The 25,218-nt window shown below is 37.8% G+C and overlaps 1 protein-coding gene across 1 annotated transcript; it reads left to right on the plus strand.

Moving 5' to 3' along the window:
- The first annotated feature begins 1,522 nt into the window (after positions 1 to 1,522).
- cv-d (vitellogenin-like lipoprotein) lies at positions 1,523 to 22,534 on the plus strand. The gene is made up of 29 exons (XM_013309681.1): positions 1,523 to 1,629; positions 3,180 to 3,218; positions 3,783 to 3,985; positions 4,298 to 4,360; positions 4,868 to 4,990; positions 5,990 to 6,136; positions 6,931 to 7,055; positions 7,824 to 7,980; positions 9,234 to 9,328; positions 9,896 to 10,064; positions 10,441 to 10,687; positions 11,441 to 11,607; positions 12,033 to 12,253; positions 12,735 to 12,939; positions 13,365 to 13,496; positions 14,230 to 14,323; positions 14,995 to 15,096; positions 15,394 to 15,505; positions 15,906 to 16,049; positions 16,343 to 16,469; positions 16,977 to 17,059; positions 17,197 to 17,415; positions 17,817 to 17,961; positions 18,567 to 18,788; positions 19,185 to 19,301; positions 20,210 to 20,336; positions 20,661 to 20,772; positions 21,443 to 21,553; positions 21,931 to 22,534. Exons 2-29 carry the CDS (start codon positions 3,188 to 3,190, stop codon positions 22,091 to 22,093), a joined length of 3,963 nt encoding a protein of 1,320 aa, XP_013165135.1. The 5' UTR covers positions 1,523 to 1,629; positions 3,180 to 3,187; the 3' UTR covers positions 22,094 to 22,534.
- The last annotated feature ends 2,684 nt before the right edge of the window (positions 22,535 to 25,218 follow it).

Here is a 25,218-nt window from a genome sequence, read left to right on the forward strand (position 1 = left end):
AAATTAAATATGTAATTTTAAAGATATTTTATTTTTATATCATTTTTAACATAATCTGTGATAATATGTTGAAAAATAATAGAAAATTAATGGGTATTTCGAAATATTGTGTCAACTTTCTTGATCCATTGCTATTCAAAATGGCGGACAATCTAATAAGTGTTCTGTTTGTTAATATGAATATTTAAATGTTAAAATTAATAGAACAATTAAATCTAATATATATTTGCAAAGAAATATTACTATTTCACTAACGACGTAACTATTTGTTAAAAGGTAATTCATTTTTATTTGTTCAAACGATTTTAATCTAATTACACGTTATTACTAAAATCTCACATCAATTGGTTACTAATTTAGACCCGTAGTTATATTTACAAACCTACTAACTCTTTAATTAACCATTTAAAGACTCTGAGTGCAATAAACATTGTTTTTTGTTATGTTGCAAATTTTTCTTTACGATTCCACGAAAATGGCATTCGCATGCAAACTAAGCGAAGTCATATTAAGATGTCCAATTTACGTTGAACTGCTCACCCCCTTTGTTGGTACATAATATAGAGATAGAGGGGATGTTGTTCGTTTGTCAGAGCTCATTTTAACTGGTCAGTTGTTAATGAATCTTTAATTCAAGAGGTCAAAAGGCAAATGATATCAACGCAAGTTGATAAGGCGAATGAGATGAAAAGTGTTGTAACTTGAAAAATATTAAAATTTTTTTTTTTGCTTAATATATGAAAAAAAAATATTTTTGTATAGCAAAACAAGTACAAAGTTTGGAAGTACCGTCTTTTTTGCTTATAAAAGTGTTATTCGAGTGTTTAAATTCTCTTCTGGTAGGTTATTATATCTTAATCAATACGCAATTAATGTTTTCTTAGTTTGAAAAAAAAATCATAAATTTTCTATTCACTTCTTGTGGAGACCTTGGGGCCTTGGGGTGCGGAAGCCCGTCGCCTGTTTAAGGAGATTCCGCACGCCTCATCGACACCTCAGGGGATCCAAGGGCTGGCGCGCATTTCGGGCAAAGGTTGAGCCTGGCCATCCAACGGGGAAATGTCGCCAACCTCTTGGGTACCCTACCGACCGCAGCGATTTGGGGTCGATTTTTTATATTATTTGATTTGGTTTAGTTTTCGTATAATTTAATTAGTCACTTAATAATTAATATAGAGTTAAGTAATTCAGTAATAGGTTTATGTATATATTCACTTCTTTTGAACATCAATTGATTTAATTCACATATTAATAATCTTAAGTAACTAGCTGTCGCCCGTGACTCCGTCCGGAAATCAAAATAAAACTTGATGTAGCCTATGGGTTCTCCTTGACTATGTTCTACATCTGTGAAATTTTTTATATAAAGATAAATTTAAACTTTCGCTTTTATAATATTAGTAAGGTAATATGATTTGATTCTTTGTTTATTAACATATTTTTAAGCATCTTACTTTAATTTGAAATATATATTTTTTTGCAACAATTTTTTTTTTCGGTTTTTTTTAGAGTTACAACACTTCACTACTGTCCCAACAAACAAAACATCGAATAGTTAATTTCATTTGTGATGAGATAACACAGTGAATGGTCGCAGTAAGAGATAGTTTACAACCTAACATACAAATGGTAAGTAAATATTATAAATAATTCATTAAAAAAACATCCTGTAACCTTCCTTAGTACGTAGAACAAAAATATTGAACGATCAAGCCGAGGTTCGGCTTTCCGCGTCCCTTGAGCCCAGTCACTCCATCGTCCAGAAGACCTAAGAGCTCGGTGGCCTTCCAATCTTACTGATATTAAATGCGAATGTTTAGATGGATTTTTGTTTGAAGGTATCTCCAGAACGGCTGCATGGATCTCGATGAAATTTGTCATAGATGTAGAACATAATCTGGAAGAACGGATAGGCTATTTATTAAGTTTGTTTTTTATTATGCGCGGACAGAGTCGCGGGCGACAGTTAGTGTAATATAAATGTATAAGTTTAGATGTATGGATGGATGTTTGTTAGAAGTTATTTCCACAACGGCGACATAGATCTCGATGAAATTTGTCATAGATGTAGAACATAGTATGGAAGAACACATACGCTACTAATTAGGTTTTTTTAAGAGATACTATCCCTTTATATCGAGCGTCGGTGGCTCAGGTGTCAAGCACTTGACTTGCAATCTGCAGGTCCTGGGTTCGAATCCCGCCATGTACCAATATGTTTTTCGATGTCCGATTTACATATGTACATTTATCCGACGTTCTTACGGTGAAGGAAAACATCGTGATGCTGCACATATCTGAGAAGAAATTCAAAAATATGTGTGAAGTCAACCCGCACTTGGTCAGCATTGACTATGACCTAGTCACATAACTTAGGACAGGCTCCGAGCCCCTCAGTGGGGACGTATAGTGAGCTGATGATATCTTATACTTTGTCAAATTCATTACCATTCTCGTCTTGTGTAACTCCAAAGTTTATGTATTTATAAAAATTGAAGGGTTTTCGTTTGCCATACACGGACCATAGCTGACGTAGATTGCTTCGTGCAGTTCGTATATGTTACACCTTATATCACTATCTTAATAAATTGTTTTTAAATATTTGAATGATACGAGACGATTGTGTTTTCTTTTAGATGATTTATTTTTAATACGTGAACTCACTTTTTTAATTGGAAGATTTTAGGTATATAAAAATGTTTACTAGATTGACACAACAGTGGTAGAGCCCGCTTTAACATCTTCGCACGAATTGTCCCGGCTCGCTCAGTGAAATACCACGACCACACAGAAGACAGGCGTCAAGTGGAAGCTATTCCGCATTTCGTCTGATGAGTGTGCGTCCCGGAGGCCTTATTTAGTCCTCTTTCTCTCCCCATCGTTTTTCTTATAAGGAAACGATGAGAAGTGAAAGTGGACTTTCCCGATGAGAGGATGCATGGAAAGGGAAAATATTTTCTCTCTGTGCATCCTCTCCTCCGTCGATTAAAGGTAAGCAATGCATATGCAATTGCGTATGTCTATGGGCAAAGGTCACTTCGCTATTTCAGCGATTTCAGGAGGCCGCTCGCTCGTTTGCCATCTTATAAATAATATAAAAAAACACAAGGGTGGTTTGCATGTATGTAAGTTTTTGTATATGGGTATTTTTATCATTTAATTATTATTTTATGTTTCAGATATCGTCATGATCTTCCGATATTTAATATTGGCTCTTGGTAAGTTGTAAGAATTTTTAATATCGTTAATATTAACAAAAAAATCTTCTCACTTTTAACAGTGGTGGAGCCCGCTTTAACATCATCGCAGGAATTGTCCCGGCTCGAGCGGTGAAATACCACGACCACACAGAAGACACGCCTCAAGTGGAAGCTATTCCGCGTACATAAGTGTGCGTACCGGAGGACTAATTTAATCCTTTTTCCCTTCCCACCCTTTTTATTATAAGGAAAGGATGGGAAGTGGAAGTGGACTTTCTGAGATGCATGGGAAGGGAAAATGTTTTCTTTCTGTGCATCCTCTCCTCCGTCGATTAAAGGTAGGCAACGCATATACAATTGCGTATGTCTATGGGCAACGGTCACTTCGTTATTTCAGCGATTTCAGGTGGCCGATCGCTCGTTAATAAAATAAATGTCTGAGGGTCTCAGAGCCTACCTTAAGTTAGTAAGGGCGGCGCGGATGGACGCAGCCCTATGTAAAATCATATAACGCAAACTAAAATCTAAAAATCAAAATGGATGCGTACCTTTATTAATTGATCTTCGATTTCCTCATTGCAGGGCTAACTGCCGCATCAGCTGGTGGTCTTCAAGCTTTATTCCCGCAGTTGAATCGCCAGTACTGCTTCACTTTGAAGACCAACTCATCATCAGGTATCCTCGCGCCCAGAGAAGGGAATTCCTTCTGGACATTGGAAGGTAGATTGCTGGTCACCGTTTATGATAATTATACGAAGGCAAGGTTCAAATTGGAAGATCTGAAGGTAAGTGGAGCTGGTGGTGCATTGGTTAAGCTTAGGATTGTAATCTACAGGTCTGAGTCCGATTCTCAAACAAAAACCAATGTGTTATCAAAGTTCAGAATACATATTACTAATATTATAAATGCGAATGTTTATATAGATGAATGGAGGGATGTTTGTTTGAAGATATCTCCACAACGGCTGTATAGATCTCGCTGAAATTTGTCATATATGTAGAACATAATCTGGAGGAACACATAGGCTACTAATTATGGTTTCTCTTAAATACTACACGGACGGAGTCGCGGGTGATAGTAAATTATATCTTTACAGACTTCCTACCAGTCAGAGGAAGCAGCCAGTTTTCTAAAGAAGACATGGGAAGCAGATTATCAGGTGAGCTTGTCAGTTCTTTCGTCCACTGAGGGTCTCGTTACCCTAAGTTAACTAGGTGATAGTGAATGCTGGTCCAGTGCATCACTTCACACATATCTTTTACATTCACAGATATGTGCAGCATCAACATGTTTTCCTTCACACAAACAACATACGATAAAATTTATGTAATAAATAATTAGTAATTAATTTTTAATATTTTGACTTTGTTTCTTTACTATGGTTAAACGAAAAATTCAATGACATCTATTGGCGCATTATATTACTAATATTATAAATGCGAATGTTTTGATCGATGTTTATTTGAAATTATCTCCAGAACGGCTGCATGGATCTTGTTGAAATTTGTCATAGATGTAGAACATAGTTTGGATGAACACATAGGCTATTAATTAAGTTTTTTTTCCTTCCACGCGAATAGATTCGCGGGCGATAGCTAGTAATAAATATTTTTTAAGGACAGCGACATCTAGTGACCGTTTACTTTCATAATACTCGTATTTACAGACAAATGGCTTGATCAGCGCCATCTATGTGGGCTCGGAGCCGGTGTGGGCGACCAATATGAAGAGAGCTCTTGCCATTAACTTCCAAATGAAAAAGGAATCCGGCACATATGGAAATTATGAGGTAAGTTACTAATTTACTAATTAATCGACTAATTAAAATTAATTAGGTGAAATACACAATTATGTAGCGTTGCCAGTCGTAAAGGCGGACATATGTAGGCTTTCGATTGCGTGTCCGGCCAAAATAAACAGTGTCTGTGTTGCCCGGCTTTTTATATTTCGTAAATGAGAGTGGCCGAGTGCAGACATGAGTGTTGACTGACAGTCGCATGTAGGGTGTCCGGCCTTTCTACATAAATGTCCGGCCAGACTGGCTGGTTTGTCCAGGTTGATTTGGCGACCTGGCAACCATACACTTATATCGTTGGTAAAGTTATTTCTATATTACTAAGTTCCATCGGACCTTTCCCGCTTTTTAATCCGGGCTATTTAATTTATAAGCCTAAAGAGATCTGCAAAAAGATTTCTGAAATGAAGTAGAACGGAGCTAATCTTACTAATATTATAAATGCGAATATTTGGGTGAATGGATGTTTGTTTGAAGGTCCAGAACGGCTGGATAGCAATGAAATTGGACAAAGGTATAGAACATAGTCTGGAAGAACACATGGACTACTAATTAAGTTTTTTTAAATCCCGCGCGGACGAAGTCGCGTGCGACAGCTTTTATGGAAAAAAGGAGAGGGGCAGAAAAAATCATATTTCTCTTTTTGATGTCTCTTCCACTAATCGACCCTTCTATTGATCTTGACTATTTCCTCGGAATACACGACAATGAGGGATGAAATGGATGCAGACGGGGCCGCGGACGAGAGCGAAAGCGTGCCCGTGGTCCCGTCCCGATGCGTTGGAGGAACAGAGGGGTTTAGTGGGTATGCCTCCGCTATGGAGGAGAATCCCACATAACAACCGCGTCCCCCCCGGGGCGCGGAGTATGCATAAAGCATTCCCCTCTGAAAAAAAAGGGATGAAATGGATATAATTGTCAGTTGTCGGATGTCTTTTCTTAGGCGAGACATTCGTGGACTCTACCACTGTTAAACGTAATTTTCTTTACCAGCCCTGCTTATACGAAAGCTGTTTGATGGTGTACACTGTGGTAGGGGACAGCATAAAGAAATACTGCAGCGTGAAGGTCTCCTCGGCGAGGACTGAGCATAGCTGGAGTTCCGTGCCCTGGACTCAGGATTATGAGGAACGGAATGTTGTGAGTTTTATATAAGTTAAATAATTAAAGTATTAATCAATTGATTAATTAATTAATTAAATTAGTAATTTATTGATTAATTTTGGTTAACTTTTTTATTAACTCAATTGGAGCATAATTTTTTTTTATATTAAACTTGCTAACTGGCTGAACGCAAACGATATTTAAGGTGAAAACTATAGCAACCAAAAAAAAATTTGGTAATAGCCACAGAACTCTAGATGTGGACTGGCTATAAGACGTAGTGTTTTGTGCCTATTTGATTGTCATTTTGGCGTTTATGGTAGTGGTTTGTATAGTGTTTGTTTGGAACTTATAGATAGAATTAACTGTCATGTAACATCAACAGGCGAGTTTAAGGAACAAAAGCTGTTATTGCCAAACAATCCCCTATCAATTTATAGAATTATTGGTTATTTAAGAATATAGAGTTGTTCTTTTAACGCCGGTTGGATAATTCAGATGGACGTAGATATACATACGTAAGCCAAAGGTAACATGGCTAGAGACGTCGAGCGCGCTAATAACTAGTTATAACTACATAATGATTTGGTAAGGTCATTGTTGGCGGCTCAGGGGTTAAGCACTTGGCTTGTTATCTGCAGCTCATGAGTTCGAATCACGTCGTGTAAATATGTTCATTTATCCTATGTTCTTAGTGTAAAGTAAAACATGGTGATGCTGCACATATCTGTGAATGAAAGATATGTGTGAAGCCCAGGTTCGTCTACAGCTGTAGCGTCTTATATGACGGTTTAAAGTTCTGATCAATTTTATTTGTTTTTTTATAACAGCCAGAGATGGTGTCGACGTCAGAACGTGTTTATATACTAGATGAGAACAGAGGTCTAAACAATATGGACATGACAGGGATGTTTCAATACAAGATACACGATCATATTCTATATGTCGCTTCCGAGTAAGTATATATCTTTGTTTCCATTGCTGTAACGTTGTAATTGTTATCTCATCTCACTTCTTGAGATAGAAAGGGACGATATGTGTTGTACAGTCAGCTGCATTAATATTTTTTGTTTATATCTCGCCCGTGACTAAATGTTTATTTTAAGTTTTTCTTTTTATGTTCTTTATTGTTTTTTTTAGTTCATTTAAAATCTGCGCTATGGTCTACTGCAGCACATGTTAAATGAACATCTTTTCTTCTAAATTATTAGGAAGAAAACACGACACTGTACCGGTGTACTGGCGCAACACTAGCCTTACTAAAATGTCAACGTGTCCCCTCACTAATCATTCTGACACTTGACTTTGTAACGTAAGCGCGTCATTCACGCCAAAGCATTCTAATTAATGATGTCTAAAAAATGAATAAATAAATTTCTTTCTTTCTTTCATAATATGTATATAAAACTTTAGAAATTTGTATACCACTTTGGTTAAAAACTTACGCATACGCCAAGAATATGTACTCATAATCCGATCCATAAAGACAAAAGGAAATACAATGAAACTTTGTATACATATTAATATAGCTGACTGTACAATTTGTGTTTAGGCTTCGAGGTATGAGTCAATCTAGCCCAAACCGTAAGACCTATCTCATCTAATCCTGAGCCCCCAGGGTTCTTAAGATCTGGCGCCAATTCCTCACCCTTGCATTCCTGGACTTATAGAACTTTGATTATTATAGGTCAGCAATATTAAATAAGATTTTCCTTGTTTCTAGATTATCCCTTTACTACGACACAGATGTTCCTGTTGAAAGTATGGAGAAGTTGGAACTGATCAGGAGAGATGTTCAGTACGACGCTGGAGATTACAGGAATCCTTCGAACTTCATCAAAACTGTAACACAAGAAGACCTGAAGAATAATACATATGAAGTAAGTAACTTTAAAGTAATAGAAATACTAAAATTGGAGTGTCTGTACGTAATCTATATATATAAAAATCAATTCCTGTTCGTTAGTCTCGCTAAAACTCGAGAACGGCTGAACGGATTTATCTTATCTTGTTCTTGAAATGTTCGTGGAGGTATAGGGAAGGTTTAAAAGATGAGAAATTTTCGAATAATTACCGGGAACTAATTAAGTTTTTTTTCATCTCACGCGGACGGAGTCGCGGGCGGCAGCTAATGTCGATTAAAAAATCATAACACTACATATATCGAGGAATCAATTTTTTAAATTATTATATGTCTGTCTGTAAGCCGCGTTTCTTCCGGATTATCTCCGAAACGACTGCACCGATTTTGTTGGGACTTTTACTTAAAGATAGCTGATGAGTTCGGGCATATTATAGGCTAATTTTTCCATGTCGAAGTCACGGGCAATCCTTAGTGTTTAAAAAAAATGAACGCACACTCGTAGGCGTCTCGTAGAATCATATGGTACTACATGTTTTCATTTACTTGTGATTTATTTGACTTACATGACTTGATTTAAAGTCCTATGTCCCCGTAGAGGAGCAGAGGGCGTACACAGTACGCCGCCAGTTCGCTCGATCTTGGGCTCTGCGTTTGGTCTGTGATTAATTTCCTATTGTTAAATTTAACATAATTTTTGCTTACAAACGAAGTACTAAATACATACAAGTAACTAGATGTTGACCGATTCTCAGACCTACTCAATATGCTCACAAAATTTCATGAGAATCGGTCAAGCCGTTTCGTAAGAGTATGGGAACGAAAATTGTGACACGATAATTTTATATATGAAAAATGAAAAAATAATTTATTAAAATCCAAGAATATAAGTTTACATTAAAAAGTTAAGCTAAGCAATTTAATGGATACAAAAACGGTGGGTTTTACAAGTGTTTACCAGTATCCTCGCACTAGGCGCAGCCTGTGTCGCGAGGATCCTGCTCTTAAGATTTATCAGGGGTTCGTTAGACGGCAACAAAGTAAGTAAAACACATAATCAAGTGCCATTTGTTTTAGAAAAGAAGCTAAATCAAAGTTACACGTGCTAAACATTAGTGATAAACTTAACGTATTATTTTAAGAATGTCTTCTGTGTCCTTGTACGTTAGTTTCAGCAACCACGACTTTAATTTTATTTTTGCTTTGTTAACCGATTCTCGCTTAATGTCGCATTTTTCATTATTCTCATTTTAAGATTATTTTTTTTTACAGATACTTTTGAAGATAGCTAAGAAAGGTATCGACGCTGACAATATAGTGAAGAACGAAGGCTTGATTCATACGATGGATTTTGTGGATCTACTAAAGTTAGTAAACATTCAATCAGCTCACTGTACATCCCCACTGAGAGTCTAACCTACCCTAAGTGATGTGACTATGTGATAGCGAATGCTGGTCCAGTGCGTCACTTCACATATCTTTGACTTTCACAGATATGTGCAGCATCAACATGTTTTCCTTCACACTAACAATATAAGATAAATGTACATATGTAACACATTGGTATGGCGGGATTCGAACCCAGGAGCTGCAGATTACAAGTCAAATGCTTTACCCCTGAACCGCCAACAATGACCTTACCAAATCATTATGTAGTTATAACTAAGTATTAACTTAAATATTATAGATTAAGGAGCCAAAAAGTTAAGATGGATGTTTGTTTGATGGTATCTCCAGAACGGCTGCATGGAACTTGATGAAATTTGTCATACATATAGAACATAGTCTGGAAGAACACATAGACTAAGAATTAGGTTAGACGCAGTCGTGGGCGACAGCTAATAAAAAATTAAGGGTTATTGCATATCTAGTGTACCCCAAAATAATATTAATTTTTATGTTATCGTATCTTATATTAATTTACAACTTTTCAGCACAATGTCTCGTTTAACATACGATTCATTCAAACGTCTATTCGATGAACTAGTCCTTGGTACCAGCTATGATCTGGAGACGGCGAGGAACATCTTCTTGGAAGTTCTGCCTCACTCTAGAAGTGATGCGTGCGCTCGTTTCATCAGATATTTAGTGATAGAACAAAAGGTAAGAAGGAATTACAATTATATCTTATTAAGCTTATAAATGCGAATATTTGGATGGATGGATGTTTGCAAGAAGATATCTCCAGAACGCCTGCATGGATCTTGATGAAATTTGGCATAGATGCAGAACATAGCCTGGAAGAACACATAGGCTACTAATTTATTTTTCAATTACACGCGGACGGAGTCGGTGGCGACAGCTATTTTAAAGTCATCACTAACGCTTATCTTATTGTGACACTGTAAAACATCATACGTTTTAAAACAACGAATTTCTTTCTCAATGTAAAAACTATATAACAACTGCCATCCCTTTTATTATCTTTAGACACAAGAATTAAACAATGCTTACAAAAGATTTAATTCTACAATTTCAGGAGAAGATAGAAGATTCTTCTCTTCTTTCTTTACTTCGTAAGCTACCATACAACGTTGCGGACTACAGTCAAAGTCTTCTAGAAGAATTAGAAGTATTCACTAGACTTGGTCTTGACTTTCCTCCTTCAATACGACATGCTGGTATTCTATCATTTGCGACTCTCGCGTCAAAGACAATGGACGCGTCTTTAGTGAAACATGATTACTTTGATAATGTCGTTGTAAAATTCTTCAGGATGTATAGCGGTAATTTTTTATTTTTTATATTATAAATGCGAAAGTAACCCTGTCTGTTTGTCCATTAATCAAACAAAAAATACTGATCCGATTTAAATGAAGTTTGATGAACATATCGTTTAGAGCCTGAAAAAGAACATAGGCTACTTTTTAACGTGAAAAAGGGGTTGTAAAGGGTTGATAAGTGGGTCGAAAATTTGTATGGAACTATCGACATTTTATAGATAAAAACATGAAACTTATTTAATATAAAAATGATATATAAGTATCCTAAATAATTAAAATGCTACCCAAAGACAGTATTTCACGCGGACGACATGGCACATATCTTCTGTGTGGTCACCAGCGTCACCAGCGGACTCTACAAATATTTTAACAGTGGTAGATCCGGTTTAACATATTCGCACGAATTGTCCCGGCTCGTCCGCTGAAATACCACAACCACACAGAAGACAGGCGTCAAGTGGAAGCTCTTCCGCGTACAGACTGATGAGTGTGCGTCCCGGAGGCCTTATTTAGTCCTCTTTGCATTCCCACCCTTTTTCTTATAAGGAAAGGTTGAGAAGTGGAAGTGGACTTCCCGGATGAGAGGATGCATGGAAAGGGAAAAAATTTTCTTTCTGTGCATCCTCTCCTCCGTCGATTAAAGGTAGGCAACGTATATGCAATTGCGTATGTCTATGGGCAACGGTCACTTCGCTATATCAGCGATTTCAGATGGCCACTCGCTCGTCTTACACCTTATGACATAAAATGTTCCAGATTGTCCTCAATACTTAGACCGCATGGTATGGCTGCAAGGTCTCTGTACTCTAGGGTACACGGCTGACTCTTACATCAGGACAATTCATGGTGACATCACCAGGAACCGACACGAGAGACTCTGGGCCTCTTTAGCTTGTGGTCCTGAAACTGCTAAAGGATATATGGTTGGTACTTTGAGATATATCGCCATCCTTGTTGTACTCTTGTTAAAGTTGAGACAGCAATATTAAATATAAGTGGACATCACAGACTCATTAGTCAAATGGTAATATTCAAAGCAACCTCTTCCATTGAGAGGCTCGGAGCCTACCCTAAGTTAAGGGTGACTAGGTCACAGTCAACCACGCTGGCCAAGTGCGGATTGACTTCACACATATCTTTGAATTTCTTCTCAGATATGTGCAGCATCACGATGTTTTCTTTCACCGTAAGAAAGTCGGATACCTGTACATATGTAAATCGAAAATCGAATAACACATTGGTACATGGCGGGATTCGAACCCAGGACCTATAGATGACAAGTCAAGTGCTTCAAGGCAGTTAGAAACCCTTAATCAGAAGATTTGATTTTGATTTTATCTTCTTTTAGGTTATAGAAACAGCTCTACCGATCCTCACCAATGATAAAGAACATATCCAGCTTAGAGTAGCAGCGTTACATTCTCTTCTTAGCTCTGATATCAGTGCCAGTGATTTCCTCTTCATCCACAATTACATCAAGGATTGCAGTAATGATCAACTGAAGAGATTCTGGTACTCCACTGTGAAGACCATGGAGAAGAATAAGTTCTTCCATGGATATAAGGCTGCGTGAGTACTAGTAATATAACAAAGCAGATGGTCTACTAAAAGTAAGTCTTCTTCAAAAAGAAAACGTACCGCTTCCTTGTAAGCCGACATCTGCTGTTTTTGGTGTTGCTGTTCTACTGCTCGTTTCCCACCTTCTTACTTCTTACTAATATTATAAACTAGCTGTTGCCCGCGTCTCCGTTCACGCGAAACTTAAAAAAACATGATAAGGAGCCTATGTGATCTTCCAGAATATGTTCTACATCTAAGCCAAATTTCTGCGGGAATTCTAAAATTAGTAAGATGCGAATGTTTAGGTGAACGGATGGATGTTTGTTTGAAGGTATCTTCGGATCGGCTTATCGGATCTCGTTGAAATTTGGCATAGATGTAGTGTGAAAGAACACATAGGCTACTTATTATTTTTTTAATTCCGCGTGAATGGAGTCGCAGGCGACAGCTATATCTTATAAAAAAAGTAACTTAAAACGTCTTCTTACAGGTCTCTATACGTCCCATTTATCAGTAGCCAAGTCACAAATCCGGGGACTACTTATTGGTCTACTAATAACTTGGTCTTCACTGTCGGTGATGATGAAGACACAGCATCAGTGCATTTCTTCAGCGTAGGCGAACCAGACGGACCTATGCCCGCTATGGGTGGGATTAAATTGTCTACTGGGGGAAGAAGACCGTACCAACCTTCGGTAAGTACAACTTCTTGAGGGTCAAATCAAATGGTCTATTGACAGGGAACTACTTATGTATGAGATTAGGATATACTGAAAGGAGAAGACCGTACCAATTTATTATAGAAGAAACCAGCAAGCGTCCACCTGGCTTCACCAGAACAGTATAATGCCAATCCATAGACACCTAAGTTACATGATATTAAGCTAGGAAGCATATGCTTTACATACATTTACAGTACAGGTGACAAGATGTAAAGAAAGAGGACATTTCCCTGACCTCAATAATACCACGTCTTCTCATCATTCCTTAAAAGGAAAGGTCAAGAAGAAGAACATAATCATTTGGTCTCCTGTACACAATAATCTCAATATTAATTTACAGCAGATAGACAAACTTATAAACAGGCTTTTTTTTATTTAATAATATATGTTTTTTACAGATTTATTTCGTTGGTGAAGGACTTCCTTGGGTGGTGTTAAAGAAACTACTGCAATCAAGAAACATGAGCCAGGGTACTTTGATCTCTATGTTGGAGAAGTTAAGTGCATGGAAATTAAGAACTCCAGAGCCGGTATGTTAATAACGATTATAAATTCAAATTCCGAGATAAGTCTAAGCAAAGCCTAAGAGGAAAATCTGACAAAGTGTTAGTGTGTCGGTGCAACATTAGCCTTAAAATATCAACGTGTATGTTCCTTCACTAATCGATCAGAGGGTCTAGACAAAGTGCATTCGCTGTACAGCGATTTCATAACGAACTTCAAACGTCAATTAATGAAAGTGTTTCAGTTCTATACATTTTTGAAGTTTTTTTTAAGGATTCATTTGCACTTTGTCTACCACCGCTGAAACTTGACTTGGTAACGGAAGCGTGCCATTCGCACCGAATGATTCTAATACTGTCTCGTCATCATCAGCTCACTGTATGTCCCCACTGAGGGGCTCGGAGCCTACCCTAAGTTATGTGACTAGGTCATAGTCAACCACATTGGTCAAGTTGGCGGGTTGACTTCACACATAACTTTGAATTTATTCTCTTCCCTTCCCACCCTTTGCCTATAAGGAAAGGATGGGAAATGGACTTTCCGGATGAGAGGATGCATGGAAAGGGAAAATATTTAATTTCTGTGCATCCTCTCCTCCGTGGATTAAAGGTAGGCAACGCATATGCAATTGCATATGTCTATGGGCAACGGTCACTTCGCTATTTCATCGATTTCAGGTGGCCGCTCGCTCGTTTGTCACCTTATGATATAAAAAAAATTCTCAATACATGCTGCATTATTTGTATTTCTTCTTTCCAGGTTCATATAGATATAGTTGTGAAAATCGGAGACAAAACGGTATTTGCGATGCATATCAACCAATCGGATTTAGAGGAGACGTACAACGATAAAAGTAATTCTTCATTGTCTTACTAATATTATAAATGCGAATATTTAGATGGATGTTTGTTTGATGGTATCACCATTAAAGGCCGGCAATGCATCTGTGGTTTCTCTGGTATTGCTGATGTCCATGGGCGTCGTTGAACACTTCGGTGTTCCCGCTGCTCGTTTGCCTCCTTCTGTTATAAAAAAAAACCAGAATGGCTCAACAGATCTAGCTGAAATTTGGCATAGATGTCGAACAGGATATATTATACTACTATAGGATAGGCGACTTAATAAGTTTCTTTTTAATTTCGCGCGGTCTTAATCACGGGCGACAGCTAGTCTTATATAAAATTATCGTGATCCAATGCGAGTTACTATATTCCTCCGAAACGGCTTGACCGATTTTTATAAAATCTTATAAGCATATTCAGTAGCTCTGAAAAATGACTATTACCTAATGTTAATCGCGGACGGAGTCGCGGGCGACAGCTAGTATTATCTCTAATCTAGAACAGTGATAACTTCAGTGGTCGTGGGAGATCCCTTGAGGTCCACAGCAGACGGCGGAGTTGACAACGCGAATAAATAAAGTTAAGGGTTCACATGTTAAAAGAAATGTTCACCTGGTTTTACGGAATACCTTAGAAAGAGGTCTTTAATATTAACATAATAATGTGTACCTATTTCTTACAGTATTCAAATTCATCGATGATTTCCTAAAGTTCGGTAGCCATATCAATCAACAGTTAGTCTACTATCCTTTCCAAATGGATTGGAACATAGCCAGTGAGTTGGGTAAGTAAATACATTTACTTGACTCGTCCCCGTAGTGGTACAGAGGGCCCCAGTGGGTCATGTCAGCCCGATTGTCTTTACTTCAACTACTACTGAGCGCCGTCAAATTTTGAAGGCTTCATCTTATTGTTCCTACCGCTTGTTCCTTAATATATGACCTCTTAGGTATTAGGACATTGCATGAATTGTTGCTTAGCGTAATTTTTTTCTGGAGCGAGGCGTATACGGTGGTTGAAGAGTACTACGAGTCGCGTAGCTTAACTTGATCTGACCATTCATCAATATGTTATATTCCAGGTACCCCTGTAAGGCTTCAGAGGACAATTGTAGGGTTTTCATCAGTACGAGGCAATCTTACTGCACACCCAGAGACGCAAGGACTCACCTGGGACAATGACCTGCAAATCACGTAATAAATATATTTATGTCTTCTAAACTGCGCTTTATTAATATTGCTACTAAAGACTGTAATAACAATTTTATTTAATTAAAACTAGAGCGTCGGTGGCTCAGGGGTCAAGCACTTGACTTGCAATATGCAGGTCCTGGGTTCGAATCCCGTCATGTACCAACGTGTTTTTCGATTTCCGATTTACGGTTTCTTACGGTGAAGGAAAACATCGTGATGCTGCACATATCTGAGAAGAAATTCAAAGATATGTGTGAAGTCAACCTGCACTTGGTCAACGTAGTTGACTAAGGCCTAGTCACCCATAACTTAGGATAGGCTCCGAGCCTCTCGGTGGGTACTTCTAGTAAGCTGAATGATGATGAAAACTAAGGGTGTTTACTTATTGATTTAATTTCAGGTACCAAGGTACCGCTGTAACATCACTATGCACGGATGGACCGATCCTTCTTTCGGAGCACACGACCAGGATCCAACAGTCTATAGTTGCACTCCTGCCGATGAAGTTCAACGTCTCCCATCCCTTGAACGTGAAGAAGATTGAGTAAGTCTACTTGGTTAATACCAGCTAGGACAGATTCAAAGGTACAGGAAGACTGGAGAAATTGAGAAGCAAAGAAGAAAGAAGAAGTAATAAGATTGAATGTTGATGACAAAGGTAGAGAATGACTGAAGAAACTATGGCTGAATATTATGATAGTTATGCGTTAGAAGGACGTGAATTCAGATATAATGATAGAGATGTATGGAAGAATGATGTGCAGACACAATTAAGGAAAGGCAGGATGATGATTATATATGAGGAAGGTACTGGTCTAATTCTATTTCTTCTTCCAGATTAACTCTGTTGTTCCCGTTCACACAGCGCGCTGGACTTGCTCTCCATTCTCGTGTCATGGTCAATATGGTCACCATCGATGGTAGCTTTGAAAATATTGTCATCACCGGGAAAGATACTTGCGAGGTAAATCTGGAATCTGGGTATTTCATAGCATGATTGGAAAAGACATTCATCAGCAGTATAGTTCCCCACTGAGGGTCTCGGAGTCTACCCTAAGTGATGTGACTAGGTGATAGTGAATGCTGGTCCAGTGCATCACTTCACACATATCTTTGACTTCCTCTGATATGTGCACCATCACGATGTTTTCCTTCACCGTAAGAACGTCGGATACGTACATATGCAAATCGAAAATCAAAAGACACATTGGTACATGGCAAGATTCGAACTCAGGATTTGCAGATTACAAGTCAACTCACGGTTGCAGTATTTCCTATGAAATTGACGTTTAATTATTGATGTTATTAAAATTCAAACTATCACGTAATTCTTTGAAACATGAAGTTAACTTTTTATTAAACTAACTTATTGGCAATAGATAGATTGTTTATAGTATTAAGATATATACTTTAAAGGACAACAGTCAGGAATAGAAGTGAATAAGGAAGTTAAAACCTGTGTTCCTTCCAGAGAGAGCATATAGACGGAATCAGTGATGGCCGACCGCTGTCCGGCGCAGAGACCACTGACAAATTGATGACGCACGTCTTCGAGTAAGTACTTTTTGGTCTTTGAGAAAAATTTATATTAATCCTAGCTGTCGCCCGCAAGTCAGTTGCTTTAACCCTTAAGCCACTGACGATTTACCAATAATTCTCTCTAACCAATAAGACTGTTATTTCTGTTTCAGCCTACTAACTCCACTCAAGTCTTCTCATATCGCATTAGAGAGCATTCTCCTTCTCAATTTCCCACCATCAGGCACATGTGGTGCCACCATCTTCGTCTCCAGTCTCAAAAACTACGGAGAAGGAAAGGTGACATTGGAACTTGGTGTTAACAGATGGAACTTCTTGTCTGAAGAAGATAAAATCGACGTGGATTTCAATTTTGCGATTAGTTTTTACATGTAAGATATTCTTTTTCTTAATTAGTAATTCTTTTAATACTTATTATATTGTTAGAGCCTACTTAAACATCTCTTAGGCGGGTAGAAGAAACCACGACCACTCAGAAGACAGGCGTCAAGTGGAAGCAATTCCAGCTACAGTCTGATGAGTGTGGTATCGGAGGCCTAATTTTAGTCCTCTTTCCCTTCCCACCCCTTTTCTTATAAGTAAAGGATGGGAAGTGGAAGTGGATTTTTCGGATGAAAGGATGTATGGGAAGGAAAATATTATCTTTCTGGTAGGCAAGGTAATTGCCTATGTCTATGGGGAATCGATTGCTATTTAAAAGATTTCAGATGACTGGTCGCTCATTTGCTACCTTGTGATATATAAACAACTTAACTTACTAATATTATTCCAGTTTGAACCAGAATCGTGAGGAGCCTGTAATTAAGGTGTACTCAGAGACTAGTATTAGCAGTCAGGACGGCAACCTGACAGCTGAAGTGGCAGTCAGAGGGAAATTACCTGATACATTCCATAATATCAGTGACAGATATGTCAGGGTGAGTGTCTACCCCTCTAGGTGACAGCCGTGAAGATATTTCACTTGGAGAAACTTCTAAGCGTGACTAACTTCTTAATTACTAGCCTATGTGTTCTTCCAGATGTTCTACATCTATGCCAAATTTCAACAAGATCTGTGCAGCTGTTCTGGAGATACCTTCTTAAAAAATCCATCTAAACATTCGCATTTATAATATTAATAAGATGACTGCCTCAAGAGGATAATGTATTTCGCGTGTATGTATGTAATATTGAAGGAAAAGATGGTGATGCTGCACATATCTGTGCTGCTTCCATTTCACGTCTGTCTTCTGTGTGGTCATGGACGTCTACCACTGTTAATATTAGATTATGAAAATTCAATGAAACGGTGGTTCAGGGGCGAAACACTTCACTTGTATTGTGCAGGTCCTGAGCTCGAATCCTACTTACCAATGTATTTTTTTGATTTACATATGTACATTTCTGTTCTTATCGTGACAAAGATATGTGTGAAGTGACGCACTGGACCAGCATTCACTATGACATAGTCACACTTAGGGTAGACTCAAAGACCCTCAATGGGAACGTAGAGTTAAGTATGTTACTGTACAATTTTTTTCAGCTATGCTATCTCCAAGAAGTATCAACTCAAACAGCAGCAGATCAAGACCTATATTCCTATCCATCGTCATATTTAGGCCAGATAATATTGTTATTGGATTTCTCCAAAGAATACAGGACTTGTTACGAAAACGCAGAGAATAAACTGAAGATAAGGTACAAGGGTACTCCAAGGAATACATCTGGAGTGTTGGAGAGGCATGTTGATTTTCAAATAGAAGGGGTAAGTTCATATTTATAATTAAACTATCGGCCGCCCGTGAATCCAGCCGCGCGGAATTAAAAAAGCTTAATAGTAGCCTAAGTATTCTTCCAGACTATGTTCTACATCTATGCCAAATTACAGCGAAATCCATGAAGCCGTTCTGGAGATACCTTCAAGCAAACATACATTCATCCATCTAAACATTCGCATTTATAATATTATTAGCTGCCGCCCGCGACTCCGTCCGCACGGTGATAAAAAACTTAATTAGTAGCCTATGTGTTCTTCTAGACTATGTTCTATTTGTATGCCAAATTTCATCGTGATCTGTTGATGCGTTCTGGAGATACTTTCAAACAAACATCCATCTAAACATTCGTACATATAATATTATTAAGATGTAATTATTTTCAGAAACAAGGTATTGATTTGGTGCGTCACGTGTTACCCAAAAGGGTCTTAGAGACTGCAAAGGATCTGTTCAGTGGCAGCTATAATAAGGATTCAGTAAATGCTGAAGCTGAGATGAAGGTAACATTCTCTTCTGTTTAAAATAAAAAAAAAATAACTCGAATGTAGTAGAAATAAATACAGTCTAGAATGTTTATTAAGTACCCATTTCAATGCAAAATTAGACGCAATGCAATTAGATAGAATACTTATATAACAGTAATACAAGCCAACAACAACATTGTGTGTTGCACTGTGAGTTTTAACAGTGGTAGAGCTCACTTTAATATCTTCGCACGAATTGTCCCGGCTCGCCCGGTGAAATACCACGACCACTCAGAAGATACGCCTCCAGTGGAAGCAATTCCAACTACTGTCTGATGAGTGTGCGTCCCGGAGGCCTAATTTTGTCCTCTTTCCCTTCCCACACTTTTTTTATAAGGAAACGATGGGAAGTGGAAGTAGACTTTCCGGATGAAAGAATGCTTGGAAAGGGAAAATATTTTCTTTCTGTGTGTCTCCTTTGTCGATTAAAGGTAGGCAACGCATATGCAATTGCGTATGTCTATGGGCAACGGTCACATCGCTATTTTAGCGATTTCAGGTGGCTCGCTCGTTTGCCACCTTATGATATGTGTGGCTCGTCAGCTGCAATACCACCACCACACGACACACGACTCAAGTGACGACATATTTCTACTACACTCTGATGAGTGTGCGTATTGGAGGATACATTCTATTCCTATTTCTCTTCCGATCCTTTTCTTAAGAGCAAGAGATGAGGTAAGGAGAAGAGGGAAGGTGGATTTGTAGAGGGCGTGACACAAGAAGGGGCAAATGCTATTTCTGTGCGTACAACGAGTACTCTTTTTATTTGCGTCAGTTTGCTATTTTGGTGAATTCATGTGGTTTTTAAAGGATGTAATGTGGTCCACTGTGACTTCAAATAATTATCATTGGAATTATATATGAAATCTTGCCTATTCTAGGAGAAGAATGGTATGATCCATGTTAAGAGTAAGACTGGAAGTGAGGTTAAGTTCAGATCTGACAATTTGGAGTGGTTACTTGACAGCTTTACTACAATGCAGGTCATGACGAAGTATGGATTGTACCGTAAGTAGCCTATGCCTTCTTCCAGACTATGTTCTACATCTATGACATATTTAATCAAGATCCACACTGCCGTTCTAGAGATATCTTTAAACACACGTCGATCCAAACTTTCGCATTTATAATACTAGCTGTTGCCTGAGATTCCGTCCGCGTAGCATAAAAACTTTTTTACGTCTTCTTCCCCAGACTATGTTCTACATCTATGACAAATTACATCAAGATCCATGCAGCCGTTTTGGAGGTAACTTCTAGCAAACATCTATCCATAAATCCAAACGCTATTAAAGCGTCTCGTCGGAATTTTCAAATTTCTTCTTTTCCCAGGTGAATGTCGTCTACAAGAGTCTACGGTTGAAACTCTCTATGGCACCACAGAACAGCTGTTACCAGTTCAGACTGACGCCATAGCTTTGGCGGATTGTTCGGATTTCTCTAGGTATTTATTTATTTAGATTTAAAAAAAGTTAGTAGCCTACGTGTTCCTACCAGACTATGGTCTACATCTATGACAAGTTCAGCGAGATCTATGCAGTCGTTCTGGAGATACCTTCTAATAAACATCCATCTAAACATTTGCAATTATAATTTTAGAGGAATTAGTAAGATTCTTAGTTTAAATGTGAAAAATACTATCCAAATTATAGAACAGAAACAAAAAATTGTGCTAAGTAAAATATTAAGACTTAAATCGACTTTTTGCTTGCTTTGCAATATCTAATTTCTACATTTGATCTGATAGTCTGTGGCGTAGTCTCTTGTATTTTTATTCTCATCATCATCATCATCAGCTCACTATACGTCCCCACTGAGGGTCTCGGAGCGAACCCTAAGTTAAGGGTAATTAGGCTATAGTCAACCACGCTGGCCAAGTGCGGGTTGACTTCACACATATGTTTTTTTCTCAGATATGTGCAGCATCACGATGTTTTCCTTCGCCGTAAGAACATAGGATAAATGTACATATGTAAATCGGAAATCGAAAAACACATTGGTTTAGTCCGGATTCGAACCCATGACCTGCAGATTGCAAGTCAAGTGCTTGACCCCTGAGCCACCGACGCTCTATGATGTTTATTCTATAGTATCATAATTGCTTTTTCTTTCAGCTTTGCCATCCTTCGAGACCAAAATGGTGGTGTCAAAGTATACACTGGATTGAACAGCATCACTGTCCGAGGTGGTTCTGTAAATATATCAACAGACGAACCTAATTTTAGGTAATTGTTTTAACATAGACTTTGTATTCTTCCATACTATGTTCTACATCTATGCCAAATTTCAACGAGATCCATGCAGCCGTTCCGGAGATACCTTCTAACAAACATCCATCTAAACATTCACTATAATATTAGTAAGATAAGATGGGGGGAAAAGGGAAGATGACTATTTGAACTATTGCCCTGATCAGTGGCAATAAAAGAATCTAATTATAAGCTTTTTAATAGTAAAAGAATATTGAAATCGCTTAAGTAGTTTTTGAGTTTATTCGTTACATACATAAGAGTCAGTTGTAGGGTGTTGGTTGGGTGCTAGTGTTGTACCTCTCGAGCGAGAGCATCGACGTGTTTTTTAAAATTGACAATTTGTATTTCAGGGTACGCACTATAGGTGATGGAGTCAAGGTGACATCACTTGTCACCGGCGTGACAGTTTATGTCAGATATTCAGAAACTGTCATCCTTGTACCTCATTCGTATATGAGCACGCTTTGCGGAGAGTGTACAGGCAGGAGTAGTAATTATCTTGGATATGTATAAATTTTGACAGTGGAACTGTCAAGATTGTAATAAGTTGACAATTGATGTCATATATTCATCCATGTAGACAAGCGAATATATAATGAACTTCATAAATATATAGAACTGCAGGGCTTGATAATGATCTGAGGCGCGACAATCACGTGACTACTAAAGATATTGACAGTTCTATACATTTTTGAAGTACGTAATGTAATTGCTTCGGAGCGAATGCAGTTTTTCTACACCCGCTGGACTTCAGCTTGCAGCGATCAGTTGTCAATTTTTTGTAATTTCTTTAATCTTGACAGTTTGACAGTTTAACACTTTGACAGTTTGACATGTTAATTTATCAAACACTACCTTTTGTCCGCTATCTAATTCCAAAAATAGTTTTTGATATATGTCTAGTAGTTTTTGAGTTACTTTGCATTACAGACATACAAATCTTTCCTCTTTATATCTCACGGATATAATATATAGTAGGCTTGATTATTTAATTAAATATAACTATATTTATGACTATTAATATTGTTTTTTTAATCTATGCATATAAAGATTATACAAGAATTTGCATTTAAAATATAATAAAAATCTGTCAAGCAGTTTCGGTGTGACTAACACTGTGACACGAAAATAATATATATATAAGATTTCTTTTTTATGCAATAAAAATAATTAAAACATTAAACAGTGGTAGCTTCAACATCTTCGCAGGAATTATCCGGCTCGCTTTTTCCCTTTCCATGCATCCTCTCATCCGGAAAGTCCACTTCCACTTCTCATCCTTTCTTTATAAGAAAAAGGGTGGGAAGGGAAAGAGGACTAAATAAGTCCTCCGGGACGCACACTCATCAGACTGCACGTCTTCTGTATGGTCGTGGTATTTCACCGGGCGAGCCGGGACTATTCGTGCGAAGATGTTAAAGCTCGCTCTACCACTGTTAAATGTGTCTATAACTTAATAAGTATAAAAGAAAAACATTGTTTTTAAATATAAAACCTTTTTCCTACTTTCTTTGTTCATTCATATATGTTAAAAATATATGGGTGGTCATCTAGAAAATCATTGTCCCAAAAAACAAATAGGTCGGAATTCAACCCTCATTAGCCACCCTCCTGTATATTTTTGTATAAACAACTATATTTTGTAGAGCGAAAAATTCCAGCCGCATGATCAAAAGACGTCCTACACGGATGAAGGGCGTAGCTCAACTGAGCGTTTTAACGTCATAATTTTAAATAAAGAACGCGGCGAGCGCGCCTAATCATTGGTCAGGGATGACCATAGACTAATCGGCTTACACCGTCAATCGAGTATAGACAAGCATTAAAACTCTTTGATCGTTCTTTCGCTTGAGTGCCTCTTTTCTCACAAAGGACAACGAGTCTATAATGTTTTTGCTTGTTTTACGTACGATTATTTTAAAAATCCTTTTTTTTTACTCCAAGAAAATATTAAGATTATATCCTTCGTCAGAATATGTCCCATCCTATAAAGGTCTAAAGTGGGGATGCGAAAGTTTTACTTAGAACTAGCGATTGCCCGCGACTTCGTCAGCGCAGTATTTAAAAAACCATACTGGAAATTACTCTGCTCAAACGGCCTGGAGATGGAGACAGACATACGGGTAGATAGACACAAATTTCATGGACATTCATTAGTAACCCCCTATTGAATAGTGCTATTTAAAATTAGAAAAAAAAAGTTCTCTGTCTAAAAACATAACAAGGAATCTTGTCACTTTTATGACATAGAGGGTGGGTTACAGTGTGTCTATTTAAGATAGATTAGTTTGACAATTTAGAAGCGTCAATAGCCTAGTTAAGGGTACGGGTTTACGATCAGGAGGTCGGGGGTTCGAATCCCGACATACGACTATTGTAAACCATGTCCTAGCACAAGTCTAGAGCTTAGCTTGGATCTTCCATTAAATACGACATTAATCTTAATATAAAACTAGCTGTCGCCCGCGACTCCATCCGCGTGGATATATAAAAAACTTATTTAGTGTAGCGTATGTGTTCTTTCAAACTATGTTCTATACGTATGCCAAATGTAATCGAGATCTGTTCAGCCGTTCTAGAGATATATTCACATCTAACATTTGCATTTATAACATTAGTAAGTTAAATAAAAAGCTACTCTTCAAGGCATAAATTCGAAATAAAAATGAATAAATAGTATCCTATGTCGGTCTCCTGGCTCTAAGCTACCTCCTCAACAATTTTCAGTCATATCGGTAAAGCCGTTCTTGAGTTATAAATAGTGTAACTAACACCACTTTCTTTTATATATATTTTAAATAGATACACTATAGTAATATCCGTATATTTCATGCTCATGTATAATTTACACAGTATATTAAGTAAGCATTCATCCCTACACGTCAAAGGGGGTGGAAACTCACTCGTAACATTTTCAGGCTGTAATGGCCTTTGATCACTCGCCGGTCCAACGCATCGTTGCTTTAAACCACGTGAAAGCCTTAATCTGAGAGTAATAGTACTATAAGCACCTGTTAATGCATTTAAACTTATGCAGTTAATCTCTACCATCAGCTAATACGTTCACACTGAGGTTACCTACCCTATTATGTGTTTAAGTCATAGTGAATGCTGGTCCAGTGCGTCACTTCACACATATCTTTGTCACGATAAGAACAGAAATGTACAAATGTAAATCGAAAAATACATTGGTAAGTAGGATACGAACTCAGGACATGCAATACAAGTGAAGTGTTTCTCCCCTAAACCACTGTTTCATTGAAAATTAAATCTAACATTAACATTGGTAGACATCAACATCTTTTACCCTACCATCCAGTGCTATACCATGACCACACAGAAGACAGATGTCAAATGGAAGCACGCAGCAGTTAAGAAGAGGGTACAGCTCGTATATATAGCACACTAGAGTTAAAACTTTTTGTTTTTAAAAATATACAACAACTGTTGTAAGAAAATTCGCTTGGGGCGAGGCAATGTTTTTGTAATTCTTTACAGTTTAAGACAAAGGCGCTTGGCTGTTTGTTCGCGCTAGTGTGTACACAACTTTTTTACAATAAAGGTGCTGATACACTGATTAATTTTCTAATAAATGTGACCTTAGTTATCACACGTCGCGTTTTGCAGTTTTGAACGTC

The sequence above is a fragment of the Papilio xuthus genome, unplaced genomic scaffold (genome assembly GCF_000836235.2).
Source record: "Papilio xuthus unplaced genomic scaffold, Pxut_1.1 DF829660.1, whole genome shotgun sequence".
In the NCBI taxonomy this organism is placed as follows: Eukaryota; Metazoa; Arthropoda; class Insecta; order Lepidoptera; family Papilionidae; genus Papilio; species Papilio xuthus.